Below are 16,337 nucleotides of genomic sequence, written 5' to 3' on the forward strand. Positions count from 1 at the left end.
CCGTAATGAGGCTACAGTATACACCCCATACTCTTTTATGCTCAGTCATGAAGCTAGATTGCCTGTGGACACGTGCTCCGATATACCCTCTGAGGGTACATAACCCAAAACATACATGCAGTATGTACACTTGCTACTAATGCCTCAGACTGCCAACAAAGGGCGCTACAATAAACAGGTACATGGCCAGGCACTGCATGTGGGAGATAGGGTCCTTATTCGGCATTTAAGAGCCGACAAGCATAAAATCGCAAAAATCGGTGGAAGTCAGAACCCTATGTTGTAATGGAGAAACTAAGGGGGTTGCCGGTGTATACAGCAAAACCTGAAAAAGTGCCTGGTTCATTAAAAACGCTCCACAGGAAGCATCAACTGCCAATTGGACAGCTTGTGAGAGACAAACCCCAGGTGAAAAACAGGCTACCTAGAAGCCAGGGTAAATCTCGTGATATCCCAGCTGTCCTCGCAAGGGAGGAAAGTTACTAGTCCAATGAGGAAGATCTGTATGGAGGGGAGAAAATGCTAGGCCACTTATCCAATATTATTGACTCCGGGACAGCACAAAGCCCCCCTACAATACAGCATGAATGATCACAAGCCCAGGACTGGAGCCTGAAGCTGAGGAATGTGTCCTTAGATTCCCAGTTGTGTGAGAAAGATTGGGACCAACCCCAGTTCAGGTGTTCTATAAGTGTTGCTACATACCACTCGTCCCCAGGTAGCCTCCACTCCGGCCCTACACACCACTGCACCAAACCCTGTGATCTTAAGAGGAGGCTGGAATACCATGAAGGCCAACCTGGGGACTAGCACCATGAGATCAAGAGGCACGTCCATGTTACTCTGCCTCACCTTCCAAGACGCTCCTCGCTAAGCTCACCAGAAGAGCCACAATCACCCTCAACAACTGATGCACCCCCTATCCCAGATGGGCTTACAGCAGTCCCAACCTCCTTCCTACTGGAAGTGCTTACTACTATGCTACCCACTCCACATCCTCACCAGACGCGTCCTCTGCCCCCAACTAGAGCAGCAGTAGAGTTGCTGGGCATAGCAGACTGAGAAGGTGCAGCTGAGACCAGACTCAATGACAGACTCAAAATCTGTCATGGGGTTCCACAACAGTAGCCACCAAATACTCTGTCCTACCTCCTCCTAACCGAGCTACGTCCAGAGAGAAAGGTTGAAGGAGGTGGAATTATTACCTCCCCCAATCTCAACTCTGACAGTATCAGGCTGAACAGCAGGTTCCTGAGGCATGCACACAGTTGGCATTGCAGTAGCCACAATATTACAGCTGTTAACAGGGGGGAGATGGAGAGAAAGAAAAAATAAATAAAACATCAATGGGTACATCAACTACTGCCCTTGGCTGCTCTATCCTCACTGCTAACTGAGCCCTAACATCATAAATTCCTCATGTCTCACAGGAAAGGCACGAGCAGAGTGGAAGGCATCTGCATGGTTTTAGAAGTGTGTAATCCGCCTTAGGATTTCATTGCGTGAAATTGGACTGCACCGAAAAAGCCAGGGGGAGAAGAAAGGGAGGAGAGGGAAGACTGCGTGCTGGGACGCGTCAGGCTGCCGGAGCTGCAAGCTCCTGGTGTTTTGCAGCGCTGACGCGTCACGTGGTGCGGCAGTGAGCCAATGAGGAGGGGAGCTGTCTGGAGCTACGGACGGGAGGCGGCTTGGGAGGGAGGTCTGAGTGCTCTGTGATGTCTTGTATGTGTGCGTTTCGGACGGGGGGGACGGACGGACAGGACGGGGAGATTGATCCCCCGCTCTCCCTATATCTTGTGCTCCCCTCTCCCTGTGTTTGCTGATGGGAGAAGGGGCACATGGGAGAGGGGGAGATGTTCACAGATCCGCTCCATCTCTCCCCGGCTATGGTTTGTGGGGAGCTGCAGGGACTGGGGGGGGGGGCTGTGACATCCACGGGGGGTTTAGATGAGACCGCACAGCCTGGAGAGGCACATTACCCCGTCATGGCTGCGCCCCCCGACCCGTTTTGACCACGTCACCCAGCGCCAAAAAGTTAGCTGCAGACCCCGTTGCAGTGAGTTGCAGGCGCCGCCGGCAAGCAAGGCGGCCGTGTGCAGCGGGGCCTCGGCCTTAGTTTATACTGTTGCAAACATTAGCTTATTGCAAGAACGCAGGAACAAATTTGATTGGCTATTTTCCAAATATTCTAAAGATTCATCATTCAAATCTCAGAGTTGGTGTAAGTGAAATCCTCTTTGCTCCACCATAATATTGATCAGATTGTTATAAAACCGTGCCCTCTGGCTGTTCCATCACACGGAGATGCCACAGGTCAAATATTGCACAGAAGATAGTTATGACTTAAGGCTAAAGATGTGGCTCATTGTTTTCAGACTAAGTGCCACTAAATGACACCAACTTTGTAGCAGGGGAATCTGGCTCAAATGCGGTCTGCTCCCTGTGCCTCAAGCACCATACTGTACCTACAGCAAGCTCACTGTGCCTACAAAATCTTATGTGCAGCATGGTTCACACTGTCACGAGTGTTGGCATTTATTTGTAGGTACAAAGCACAGAAAAAGTAAGCAGGTACTGGTGATATATAAATATAGATTATATACAGACATTCACCAATAACAGCTTACTTTTTATGAAATGCATACATAAATCTACATAATAATAATCCCATCGTTTTGGAGTTGCCGCTTTTTCCTAGGTGATTATTTGGGGCTGCAAGGTGTTGGTCATTATACAAAGTATAACCAAAGGAAGTGCGTTTGGGTGCATGCTGACCACATGCTGTAACGCCCGACTATACCAGAACTAGGAGACCTAATGCCTCAGGAGACGAGACATCTCGTACAGCTTTTATGTGTCTAGAAACTCATTTTCCATGGAGAAGAAAAAGGACGTTTTGACTTGGGTCAGTTTTAATTGTATTTGAAAGATAACCAGTACCCTTTCAAATATTAGTGCACATTTTCTCAGTATTCTTGATAATATTTAGCAAACACGTACAAAAGTTACCCACTTATTCTAGCTTTTTAATAAAATAATTGCTTTAATTCAATTTTTAAAATAAGTTTAAACAATTGTCAACAAGACCGTACACAAACATGAAAAAATGCAGCACCTTACATAAAAAGTAAAGTAAGCATTTACTTGTACAAAAAAAATAGTAAGTTGTCTGAATGCTGCAATCAACATCAGCCTTGTAAACAAAGTAGGATGCAACATTCAAATATATATATATATATATATATATATATATATATATATATATATATATACATACATATACATATATTTCATATTCAGAGTACTTGTAATACCCTACATACATGGTACGTCATGTTGGCGGTAAAGCCCAGCTGTGGTAAAATGAAGTAGTTTATGATTAACCATCTGACAAAAGCAACAGGCCACAGCAACTTATGTCATCATGAATTTCTCTCTTCCTCCTACCATATTTCATTGCAATTTCTGTATCTACTCCATATTCGAGCAGTGAAAGATCAGATACATGGGGAGGTCCACTAGGCAAAAAGTGGAACACTGCCTTCTAAGGCATAATATATGGCAATTAAAAAAACATTTTTTGCAGAATTTAGCAGTAGGTTGCTAGCTGAATGGAATGTACAGTACAATTGCAATGCAGAAAATGAAACCAGGTCCCATTTAGTTTTAGGTTCAAGGGCTTCACAGGACATTAAAGTAAGGCATGATCTTTAATAAAACATCTAAACAGAAACGGCTTTGTTAATCAAAATATTTAAAGTGTGTGCATTCTATAAAAGGGACACTTGCTACTTATGGATATTTTATGCATAGGATTTTTTTTTTCTTTCCCACTTTTGGAGAAATAAAGGTTCAGGCTAAATTACTGTTGGACAAAATATGGCATATTCAGGAAATAGACATTTTGTGCACACACAAGAGATTAACGTTTCCAGTTTCTCTAGTCATCCACACTTCAACTTGCATGCGCTAATGGACAAAGGTTGCTGAAGACAGCAATAAGAACATATTCCTTAGAGCCTCATCGTCTTTGCTCCTAAGTATCAGTTTTCCTTTACGTGAGGGAAAATGAATAGTCACATCAAGGTGGTTGCATGAGAAAATAATCTGTTTTACCCTAGCAGCGCTTTACATCAGAGCGTACTCAAATCCAAAAAACTAAAGCTGGCTAATTGAAGGCACCAAAACAGGAAAAACTGTGGCATATTTAGGAGCTTTCACACATAGCATCGGAATCCTGTGACAATACATTTACCAAACTTCAGTAAGTTAAGTCATGAGCATGCAATATTCAGATGTCCATAAGCTACACTTGAAATTAAAAAAAAAAAAAAAACCACAGTTGCTATATTGTGTTTAATTATCTAAATAAAATAATCCTGTAAACAAAAGTGGCTTTCCTGGAAGAAAAGGTTTCCTGAAACAATTTCAGGATAGTGCAACAATGCATTCAGTATTTCTTTGGCAATATACTCAAATGACAGATCACATTAGGAGAGCACGATATAATGATATGGAATGTCTGGTCTCCTTTTCTTGTTCCATGCAGAATATTAAATCCCTGAGACAAACACGAGTTATCCTTGGAAGAGATAATGATTTTGATACACCATACGCAGAGGATCCAGTTGCGTGTAACCCCTGAAAGAGGGAAAGAAAAAAATAGTTTAACAATCCGGAGACAAAAAGATAACCATTTCCAAGTGGTGCTATGCCACAAGATACCATCTGGCACCAGAAACACACATTGCGGCTCATTCAAGTGGGGCTATATGGCGTCTCGCTTTGCCAGAAGCGTTCTCATAGCACAATGTTGCTTTGTAAATATAGACCTATGTTACACAGATAGTTTGATGTTGAATAGCACTCTCCTACTAAATCCTATTTTCCCAGGCACATCACTATAGATTCCTGATATAAACAACACATGACCGATGTGAATAGATCTAAGAATCCCATGGTCACCTCCTAAATTCTAAATAGATCTTCTCAAAATTTGGCATGGTTGTAAAGTTTGATCTGAGGTACTTGGAAGCGTTACCCCTTGAATGGCAAAAGGGCCAGCTACACAAAGCAACATGTTGCTGACACTTGACAGGCCAAGGGTTAATGAATTCCAAACAAAGTTACAATATTGATTGCAGCCCCTCCCTCCTTCGCCCCCTCCCACAAATAAAGGCAGCTTCAAATTTTATAAACTAAAGATGGGAGTGGACCGTATCATTTTAGTTTGGCTTCTATGGCCATCTCATTCCCGTTTCATGGTCTTCACGTCACAGAAAATGGAAAATTATAAAAGCACTTGAGATGCAGGATAAGACACTTTAAACGCAGCAATTTTTTTTTTTTGCATCTTTTAAAAAATTCGTTTACGAGATCTCATCATGCCTTTTTAGTTTAAAAAAAAAAAAAAAAAAAAAAACCTGCTCCGTTCAGGAAACAGGCGTTTGAAATACAGTATTAGGTGTCGAAAAGGTCAAAATGTAGCTCTCTGCTGAGCAAAGTGCAGACGCCAAAGACAAAAATGATTTTGAAACACTTTTGTTAAAAAATAAATAAAACAAACAGGGATAGGCTGCAGGGATAATATACCATTACCAACATTATACTTTAGGCGTTAAACTCCGGCTTCTAGGGGGAACAGCTGCTTTAAAGGGTAGTAGAAATAAGGGACTTCCGAGTTGAGCAACAAATACGCTTTAAAAATGTACATTGTCCCCTTTCACCAACGTGGACATTTTCAAAGCTAAAAAAATAATATGTTCCTGCAGGAACATTAGTGTGAAAAGATGTAGAAAGCCTCATGTGGTTCTACACTTTACAATATGTACTTTGCTAATTAACAAAACAAAAAATTAATTTATGAAATTTACAATGGAGAAGATCCTAAATTATTTTCTCAAGAGAAAAGATAGCTGTAGTTCACAAACAAACCCTGCTTCATGCTATGGATCAACTTCAAGTAAACATCACTGCAATCTCAAACAAATAGTTTAAAGTTCCCATTTATTGCCACTTTGTATAAAAAAAAATGTAGTTTGGATATTATGATTTTTTTTTTAGTCCAGATATATTAAAAAAACATATTGGCAGGATTAACAATTTAGCATGACGTGACCATGTATAAAACCGGTAAAATTGAGGGGAAAAAAGAAAAAATCACCTCAATTCCTCTTTGGCATAATCATAGCACTTGCACTCGATAGATAATGTACATGTTTTCTACTTACAATTAAAAAAAATATATATATTGTATATATTTTAAATATATATAGTCCGATACTTTCACGTGTCCACTAATCACACTAGCAACCTGACCTATAGTTAATGGCAGACCACCTCAACACCTCACACGCCAGGTAAAGTCAAGTGTCATCCCCTACCCATTGCACACCCTTGGAATAGAGGCTGGGAGGGGTAAAAGTAGACCAGGGATTGACTCCCCCAGTCATTACATCCTTCATGTCTTAGAAGCCATGGACTCCCTTTCTAGTTGGTTACTCAAAGTTCCAACCAAAACAGATTACTATTATGTCAAATGTATTGTGTTTTCCAACAAAAATAGCACAGATTACTTTAAATATGGAAAGAGGACATAAAAGTGCAAAACTCTGAAACGTACCCCCTTGACTAGGATAGTTTAGGTCTACTCGCTTCCAACCAGATCAAGTTTATTCTAATTAAAAAAGTGGACATATATTTTTTTCGGAGTCTCTGAATCGAGTTTAATGGCCTACACACACAGACTGCCTATCTGTAATAATAATATAATAATAATAGCGTGTTCTTGTATAGCGCTGCTAGTTTTACGTAGCGCTTTACAGAGACATTTTGCAGGCACATGTCCCTGCCCCATGGAGCTTACAATCTATGTTTTGGTGCCTGAGGCACAGGGAGATAAAGTGACTTGCCCAAGGTCACAAGGAGCCAACACCGGGAATTGAACCAGGCTCCCCTGCTTCAAACTCTCAGTGCCAGTCAGTGTCTTTACTCACTGAGCCTCTCCCTCTCACAGTAAGGCCAGCAAGTCTAGTAAATATACCCACAGAAAAATCTGTTGCTTGTCGGTTATTATAAATCATCATCTAGATGCTGGCATTTCATTTTAACGTACTTCAAGTGTGTGCATTTTTCACTTACAGTAAAAACCACAATATTGCTCTTTTCTGGCAATGGGACTTCCAGATATAGCAGGCGATATTGCTCCCGCTGACGGGTTGCAGCGAAACAACAGGCCAGCAGGAGAAAACGCCATTTAAAAGGATAAATTGCAAAAGAAAGCAACAGGGCCACCGCAATATTGTATCTCCGGGTGCAATAACTGCAAGCACAGCTGTAATGGCGATCACACCAAAGCCTGTTCCATTTTGGATACAAGGGAGACTAATTCACTGTACATGCTGTTTCTGGAATCATGGCTTGTAAAAATTCAAGTATTTGTATATAGGGCCTGCACTAATCGACTGGAACAGCAATATAAACTGACTTCATTGTACATCCAAGGATAGAAGTAGTGACCAATATATTGCACATAATTGTGGGGTGCAAAAGTATTTGCTTTTAAAACTAATGAAATTCTGAGAAAATTGTCAATATATCAAAATAGAGACTGAACTTACTTTTTATTTAGTCTCATTCATTAGGAGAACAGGAAGTAGTTGTTACAGGTGCAATTTAATGGCATGTCCAGGATTCTCAGACAAAGGTCTGCACTGAGACATACTTCCAATGTACACATTTCTACTGGGACAGTACTGTATGCAAGTGAAACAGCGGTCAACTACATTTTAACTGAAGCCTGCAATATTACTTTAATATCAGCCTACATAAAGGGGCACGGTACCCGAAAAAGTTGAGAATGAAAACCATTAACCAAATGCGTTTTCCATACAAGTCTCCTGTAGGGCAAAAAGCATGGACTAACCCCATATAATAAAGGTTTCAGGACATTACTTTAAAAAATTTTTTTTTACAAAAACATTAAACAGTGGAATATTTCTGAGTTTATTTTTTTAAACTATGATACATGTATATAGTTTCAATACATATTTCAGTCCATTGTATTTAAATATGATTTCAGACTACAGGTCACAAAGTAAAAGAGCATTTGCTGTCCCTTAAGACACAATGCCACAAGGTTGTGTCTTTCATATGACAACCCTGTGTGATACAGGGGTAATGATAGCAATGCAGCACAGCTGCCAGCATAGGGTTGGAAAGGAGGTCAAATCCTCAGGAAGCAGCAGGATGCCTAAGGCAACATTATAAATGAAGCAACCCCCAAGGGAGTTTGAGCAAGCAAGTAGTGATGTCCTTCAAACTTCTGAAATACAGAAAGGATTATCAAATACTTATATGCGTGACATTTTCCATTGCAGGAGTAGTAATTTTATGCAAGGCAGCAAAGGAACACTTGCTAAAACTTTTTATATTTAAAAGAACTGTGGAAGGACACCAGAAAATAACTGGGGGAAAGCAAATGTATACAAGTGTATATATATTTGTAGATTTGACATATTAAATCATATTTTATTATCATACTATCTGTAGACCATGTTGGGACACAATATACAGACTAAAGGACACAAAGGTGCATTTGATCAAAACTGATTTCAAGCACATTGGTGAAAATATGAGTTTTCAAACATTGAAAAAAGCAGACAATTAGTGACATGGAGAAAAATCTTTTCACATTTAAGAGCAGCAAGTAATTAAAGGGATTGCCCTGCGCCAAATGCCCTATTTTGAGCACCGGGGAACCCTCAGTGCCTGAGATAGTTGTTAAGTTAGCTGGTTTAAATCTCCATCAGGGGAAAACAAAATGGCTGCCAAATCCCAGGATAATGAGAAGCTGCATCATCACAATTTGTGGCTTCCCTTTAAAAAGCAGGAAGTGATATTGGTAACTTTACCAGTAAGTATCACAGGAACCAGGCAGTACGCAGAGCTAAAATTAGTGCGGTTCAGCTCTGGAAGACGCCCCCAACCCCAATTCTGTTTTAATAAAAAACATTCTTTGTCATTCCTTTCCTACATCTGTCTTAGATTGTTATCTTTTTAAAATTAATTTATTTTTTACACATTTGTGTTTAGCTTATGGAATTTTTGTAAATCAGTATTGCTGACCTGAGGAAGAAAGAACGCTAAAGCTTGTCTTGTAATATCAAATTATAAAAGTAAAAAAAAAGGCATCACCTTATACTGAAGTACTCATTTACTCTGCACTAACATTAAAGCAGCAAACCTTAACTTCGTATTCAAAATAAATAAATAAAAATACGACATTAACATACAATTTGACATATATACCTCTAGTCCAGATTGAAGGCTCACTGAATCCAAAGGTCGTTTTTTTCTTGGTCCAATTGCAGCCAACGCTGTGAGATTGGCTTCCCGATACTGCATTTGCGCTAGTTCCATCTGCTGCATCTGAGGAACGGAAATAGGTTGGTAAATATTGGTCAGATCTGATGAAGGAGCAAGTACCTGGAAAGGTCTTACTTCTGCCTCACACGGTTGGAATTTCTAGCACTTCATTGGTATTATTGTCGTTGTTCATGTTATGGTTGGACTTGCTTTACATTTTTGGTATAAAATGTTGGTTATGTCAATTTATATTACAATGTCGTGATTTTTCTGGTTACCCTAATCGCATGCAGGACAGCAACTTCTTCCAATAATTTCTGTCTTGTAAAGACCAGGGGATGAGAACTACAGACAGGACGCTGGACTCCCCCAGGCTAAATGCTGACAGACATCAATTCAGAATTAAATGTTGGATCCTAGGGACAAGTATGTGTGAGCGGATTATTGTAGATCTTATTTACAGTATACAAGATCATTTTATACTATACTGTAGGTTCCTTTTCTTCATCTCAGGGTCCTGAAGAAGCATCAAGGAGATTATGAATATTAAAAGAACGCTTTACCAAGAGATTGTGAGACTACAACATATCATGGGGTTGAAGTATGTAGTTAAAAATTATGAATTTATCAGGTCAGTAGACACTAGAACTACTTTTTATTAACATATACTATGGTGTAATTAGTCTTATATTAGCCCTAAAGTTGTTTTTTCTTAGAGGAAAAAAAAAAAAGCCAGTGCCTGCCATTTTAACTTCCAACAATGAATTCACAAATGAGTCTTCGAGTCCACAATTGTATAATTACCATTGTCTTCTCAGTTACTTATTAGACCATAACTAGATTTGAATAAAGGCTGTATGTATGTAGCCATGTGTAAGATTGGTGTACATATCTCTTTCTCATGTTGGCAGTAACCCTGGTAAGTATGCAGGATTGCCAGCAACAATCAATGGAGGTTTGCCCTCAAACCCTGGTGAGGTGTCATATGTCCCCAAAGGAAGTGACAACATGCATTGTGCCCACACTTAGTGGTACAGAGCAGGTTTGTTCTCTGGGGGGTGATATAAGACACAGCACTGCCTAAAGTTAGAAGTTCAGTTTCCTGTTGTTGTGCTGCTCTGTTCACTGAGAGGCACGTGAAGGTCTGCAACAATGTTGCAGTGTCTCCTGCTAGCTGTGAGTCAGTGAGCATACGCAGCAGATTGAGCAGAGTTAGAGGAGCTGACAGAGACAGAACAGCTCAAGAGAGGAGCTTACAGCAGACAGAGAAGCTGGGGAATCTCTTTGAGAGTAAAGGTGGAAAGCAGCTCTATTAGGGACAAGGGACCTTCCTAAGAGAGTGCTACAAAGAGATGAGTGGCTGAGCTGTTATCTGTGAGGGGCAGCTTGCCCATACCATGCAAATAAAGATGCCCTTGTTAAAGATACCTCCACTGGGTGAGTGTGAAGTTACTCAGCAGTGGATGGCACCACCGAGAAGGAGTTCCTCACCAGGACCATCTCCCTGCGGAAGCACAGATCCTGATGAGGTGGAGGCGCTGCACATGAAGTAAGTTGGACTCGCACCCACTACCTCAGCTACCTGTCCTGATACCATCCCCTAATACCATCAAGCAGGAGACTCAGGAGTCCTGTTACTCGCAGGTGCACCACCACACACGACCTTGTAATGGGGACCGGTTAGACCACACGGGCCAATGTGAGATTGGGTGGGTCAGACAAGGGGGGTCCAGCCGTTACAATTGGAGGCGCTGCTGAGATACCTGTTAACAGGACAGGCTTTTGCTAGGCACACATTAGGAAACAGGGAGAGTGTCTGCTGCCACTTTGTGCTGTGTGGGACGGAGCCAGGGGTAGTCGGGGAGCTGCTGGAGCTGCAGGCCGCACAGACGCCTTGGGATCCGTTAGGGGTTAGTGAGTCTGGAGCAGGGGGCTATTGCTGTTCTAGTCGCCTTGAGGTAGCGCTAGCGGGGGACGCCTGAAGGGGTAAACTGGTAACTTAGGGCAGGAATTCTGGAAGGGTCCGCACTAGGCTAGCCAACAGTAGGTCGACGCACAAAGTACTGCATGGAAGAGCCAGAGTACTCTAGTCTCCATTCCAGATCACTTGACCAAGGAGCACAGACTGGAGGAAAGCGTTACAGTAGACACAGAAAGAGTGAGCCTAGCCTGAGGTAGTGCAAACACGAGTCAGATCTACATTAGGTACACAAGGTGGTGCACAAGGCATTTTATTGCATCGGTGTGGCAGCTGCCCCGCAGAGAGGAGCTCCATGTGCGATAACAGAAATTATAACAGAGAAAAGAATGGCGACCGCAAGAATGGAGGCTCTCTCAAGCAGTGAGTCACACCCAAGATGGCGGCTCCCGCCAAGTCGGGAGAGCACCAGGACTGTGCAAGAAATTGTTGCAGAGTATTGTCCGGGTTGGGCGCGAAACCCTGAACCCCGCCCCAGCACTGTGAGTAGTTCAGCACAGAGTCAGAACCACTCCTTGGTAGAAAGTGCCCCTCCTCTAGAGAGAACCGTCAGAATGGAGGATCTGCAGAGCGCAGAAGGTCCAGGATGGCGGGCAAACGAGGAACACGCATATGACCTGTGCGTGGAAGAAGAACAAGCTACAGAAGAGACTTTTGAGAGCCTGTTGGAGACTGGCGTGACAGCCGTGGCTGCGCCGGGTTTGTCCTGTCTATGCTCTCGGGAAAGTAACCTCGAGGCTAGATGGGAGGAACGAAATGGACTTTGTTATCATTCAATATACAAACAGCCAAACGCTACCTCAAATGTGATGAAGAAAGATAATACGACCCAAAATGGCGGTTCCCGCGTTCCCGGGACACCGCGTGGGCCAGATGCAGAAAGTCTTGCAACGTTGCAGTTTGCTAATTGTTGGCCAGGATTGGCGCCAACGAGAAAACTCCACCCCGTTGGGGAGTTTGGCGCGAAAGCTGGAGCCGCGCCCTCATGGACTATGACTCACTCTGCCCCTGTGCTGGGTCAGCCTACAAGTCTACGAGACCCTCCTCTAGAGTCCACCAGGGGGAGTGAGCACAGTGAACTGCCAGTAGCAACTTCTGTTCTCCCTAAGAAAGAAACAGAATGCAGCAAACCACAACCTCAGCTACCAGGGGCATGGCGGGCCAAAGGAGTGACTTACCCCTTTCTTTTGTGCCCGTGTATACATAAAGTGAGGAAGGGTGATAGGATCTTTGCCTGTTATTCATTGCCTAAAGGATCCCGGGAAGTATCCAATGACGGAATCACCAGCTTGAGGTGTGAGGACTCTGATTGTGTATCTCTGGGAAAAGAACTTGTTTGGGGAGCTACTTTCTTTGCAAAAGGAGCAAACCAGCTTGTGTCTAGCCCTTATCTGCCTAAGCGTGAGGAGTTCCAAGCTCCGATGACAGAGACGGCTCCAGACCCGGTTCCAATACCGGAACCCCAGATGATGGAACCATTCCTGTCGGAATCAACGAAGGGTAAGGTGACTGCCCAGGGAGAAGGGGGATCGCTACCACTGGTACCGCCGGAGCAGGACCGCTTCAGGCCGATGGCCACCAGCGAATGCGAAGCGCCCCAACGCTGTTCCCCTGCGGAGATGTCCCTACCCCCATCCTGTACTACTGAAGACAGTAGTCAACCAGCTGTGGTGATGCGCCAGCCGGCGGACCACACAAGTGAAGCTGAAGATAAAGAGACATTTATCCCATCGGCTGCGGACCCTGATGAGGCCCGTGTGCCCTACAACGGCCAGTCCGGCCTACCACAGAGGAACCCATCGCAAGCCAGCGGAGTGGTGAGGAACCTCCTAATCCCCCACAGGCGCCGGTGGTGGCAACGCCGGAGAAAGGCCTAGCCCAGGCCCGAGCAGAGCGGAGAACAGAACCATCACTTCCGGCGGCGGATGTCGTTCTGGAGGAAGAGGTTCCGGTTGGGAACCCAACGCAAGATGGCGGCGAGTCCAGCGAGATGGCCGTGTCCTCTCGGCCAAGCAGCTGTACCCGGTTGCCTGGGTCCGAGAAGAGCCAGCAGGCCCTGCGGAAGCCTGGGAGTAAGGAGGCGAGTGAACCGGAGTGCCAGTCTGATGGTACCGGGCAAGGTAGCGAGAAGTTGCGGGTCGTAGCCCCGCGTATGCCGGCAGTGTTTCCCTATGCCCAACCCCCGGCCATAGTTGAAACCCCTGCCCCTGTCACTTTTTCCTATGGGTCCCAGTCTAGCCAAGGGTCGTCTGGGGAGTCCCGAGCCACTTTTGAAGAATGGACTGGGGAAAATCTGGACTGGGGTGACTGTTTTACCTCTGATGAGGGATCGGGGAGGAAAATGGCTATGCAAAGAATGTTATACTGCACTAATGATGACAATCGTACTGTTATGGTGGGATGTGATTCTAAGAGCATTGGGTCAAATTTTGGGTCTCCAGGAACATTGGGAGTTTCATCTGGGGATTTGGGTAATGTTGCTCATATGGTGCCTATTGCCCGGAGAGCCCCCTATGTGCCCTCACTGTCAGGAAGAGTTATTAGGGATCGCCAAAATTGGGTACGTAATTTTCACCATTGCTGGGAGGGCGAACTTACGTTAGAAATGGGTTCCCTTGATGCAGAAAATTGGGATCCTGGCGGGTTAGATGAGACGTGGTGTAGTCACGAGGGGATATGCTACATCTCCAGGAGAAGCCTTAGGGCGGTGTATGGGCATGATCCTCTCAGTCCACTAGCATCCAGGCCAGAGTTATGGTCTGATTGTGGTTGTCCAGTATGTCACCTAGAGTGTTACAGCATTGATGCTCTAAGCCCAGTGGACCATGCTGTGCGTAAGCCACCTTAAGAGGGTATAGGGGTGCCACTAATGGATACTCCAGCATGGAGTAATTCTAGTTGTTACACATCTACAGTTAGGATGTATCTGTTATTGTGTTATGAAAAGATATGTACTGTAATGTGTTGTTATGTTTTGCAGTGCTACCTGAAGGAAGGTTCCGCAAATTTAGATCCCAGCCGGGGCGTTGGGGTTCCACCAGGGGGAGAATGTAGCCATGTGTAAGATTGGTGTACATATCTCTTTCTCATGTTGGCAGTAACCCTGGTAAGTATGCAGGATTGCCAGCAACAATCAATGGAGGTTTGCCCTCAAACCCTGGTGAGGTGTCATATGTCCCCAAAGGAAGTGACAACATGCATTGTGCCCACACTTAGTGGTACAGAGCAGGTTTGTTCTCTGGGGGGTGATATAAGACACAGCACTGCCTAAAGTTAGAAGTTCAGTTTCCTGTTGTTGTGCTGCTCTGTTCACTGAGAGGCACGTGAAGGTCTGCAACAATGTTGCAGTGTCTCCTGCTAGCTGTGAGTCAGTGAGCATACGCAGCAGATTGAGCAGAGTTAGAGGAGCTGACAGACAGAACAGCTCAAGAGAGGAGCTTACAGCAGACAGAGAAGCTGGGGAATCTCTTTGAGAGTAAAGGTGGAAAGCAGCTCTATTAGGGACAAGGGACCTTTCTAAGAGAGTGCTACAAAGAGATGAGTGGCTGAGCTGTTATCTGTGAGGGGCAGCTTGCCCATACCATGCAAATAAAGATGCCCTTATTAAAGATACCTCCACTGGGTGAGTGTGAAGTTACTCAGCAGTGGATGGCACCACCGAGAAGGAGTTCCTCACCAGGACCATCTCCCTGCGGAAGCACAGATCCTGATGAGGTGGAGGCGCTGCACATGAAGTAAGTTGGACTCGCACCCACTACCTCAGCTACCTGTCCTGATACCATCCCCTAATACCATCAAGCGGGAGACTCAGGAGTCCTGTTACTCGCAGGTGCACCACCACACACGACCTTGTAATGGGGACCGGTTAGACCACACGGGCCAATGTGAGATTGGGTGGGTCAGACAAGGGGGGTCCAGCCTTTACATGTATTACATACTCTGAAAGGAGATGCTTTTCATAATTCGGATGTTAGGCTTAAATGTGGTATTTAAGCCCATGACACAATCACTAAAAAGGGCTGGAAAAGGTGTTTGCTAATTGCTTTCACATTATTTCAACTCAATACATATTTCCAATGTGTTACTAACTAGACCTTTATAAAGATCAGTCTGGGTCTTGCCACTCCATGCAGATAAATAGGTGCCAAGAGAGCCCCTACAGGATAAACAGTGCAGCATCTATTTAATCTGCAACTTCAGAATCCTTTAGAGAAGCACCAATGAGTCGTGTATCAGCTATGTAACCAGTCCTACATTTTTTCCCAATTTAACATGAACCAAACTTAAAGCAAAACAAATTAGAAAAGCAGATGCCCGTTAAAACTATTATAGTAGAATGAGAAGCTCATTGGACCTGAAAATCTACAATTGCAGGAAGATTTAGCGCAAGGTTGCCACTAAGCAATGGTTGAGCCTCTGCATGACTTAGCCTCCAAATCAGTCGATGGTTTACTTTATTTGCTTAATAAAACTGGCTTTGTAGATACAAAATAAAGAAAAAAGGTCTTAGCTGGCTCAGCTGTTCTTGGTGACATGAGAGAGACAATACACCGTAACCAACAACCTTGCTCTACATATCCTGTATTTGAACCAGTCCACTGCCTTTCTAAATTGTGAAAACAGGACAGACTATAGTTACCTGTGTCACTGCACAATTATCAGGATGATCATAGCAATCAGGAAGCCTATATGAAGCTACAATTATATATTGCTTACACTGTATCTGAAACAAACACTCTTTTCCACTGAAGGAATTGCTCTCTGCGGATTACAATTTGATTCGCTTTAGATTCTACAGTAATAAAAAAGAATGCAGGTCCTTAAAACATTCATAAACAACCTGCTGCTGGCACCTTTGAGCAAAGTGCAGCAGTGTTCAGCAGCAACAAATTTCATAGTTCAAGTGGCGCTGTTAGAGGAGGGGAGAGAGGAGGGGGAAAAAAAGTGCTCAGAACAATCTGACTTATTTAGAACAAAGATCCTCAAAAATTGC

The 16,337-nt window shown here is 43.8% G+C and overlaps 1 protein-coding gene across 1 annotated transcript in view; it reads right to left on the reverse strand.

Moving 5' to 3' along the window:
* Window positions 1-207: 207 nt before the first annotated feature.
* TAF4B (TATA-box binding protein associated factor 4b) overlaps window positions 208-16,337 on the reverse strand; it is a 75,585-nt gene continuing 59,455 nt past the window's right edge. The window contains exons 14-15 of the mRNA XM_075584873.1: window positions 9,310-9,429; window positions 208-4,641 (exon numbers count right to left, since the gene is read on the reverse strand). Of these exons, the coding sequence (XP_075440988.1) occupies window positions 4,486-4,641; window positions 9,310-9,429 (276 nt within the window). The 3' untranslated portion in view covers window positions 208-4,485. The remainder of the gene's footprint in view (window positions 4,642-9,309; window positions 9,430-16,337) is intronic.

Source organism: Ascaphus truei, chromosome 2, assembly GCF_040206685.1.
Source record: "Ascaphus truei isolate aAscTru1 chromosome 2, aAscTru1.hap1, whole genome shotgun sequence".
NCBI classification, from domain to species: domain Eukaryota; kingdom Metazoa; phylum Chordata; class Amphibia; order Anura; family Ascaphidae; genus Ascaphus; species Ascaphus truei.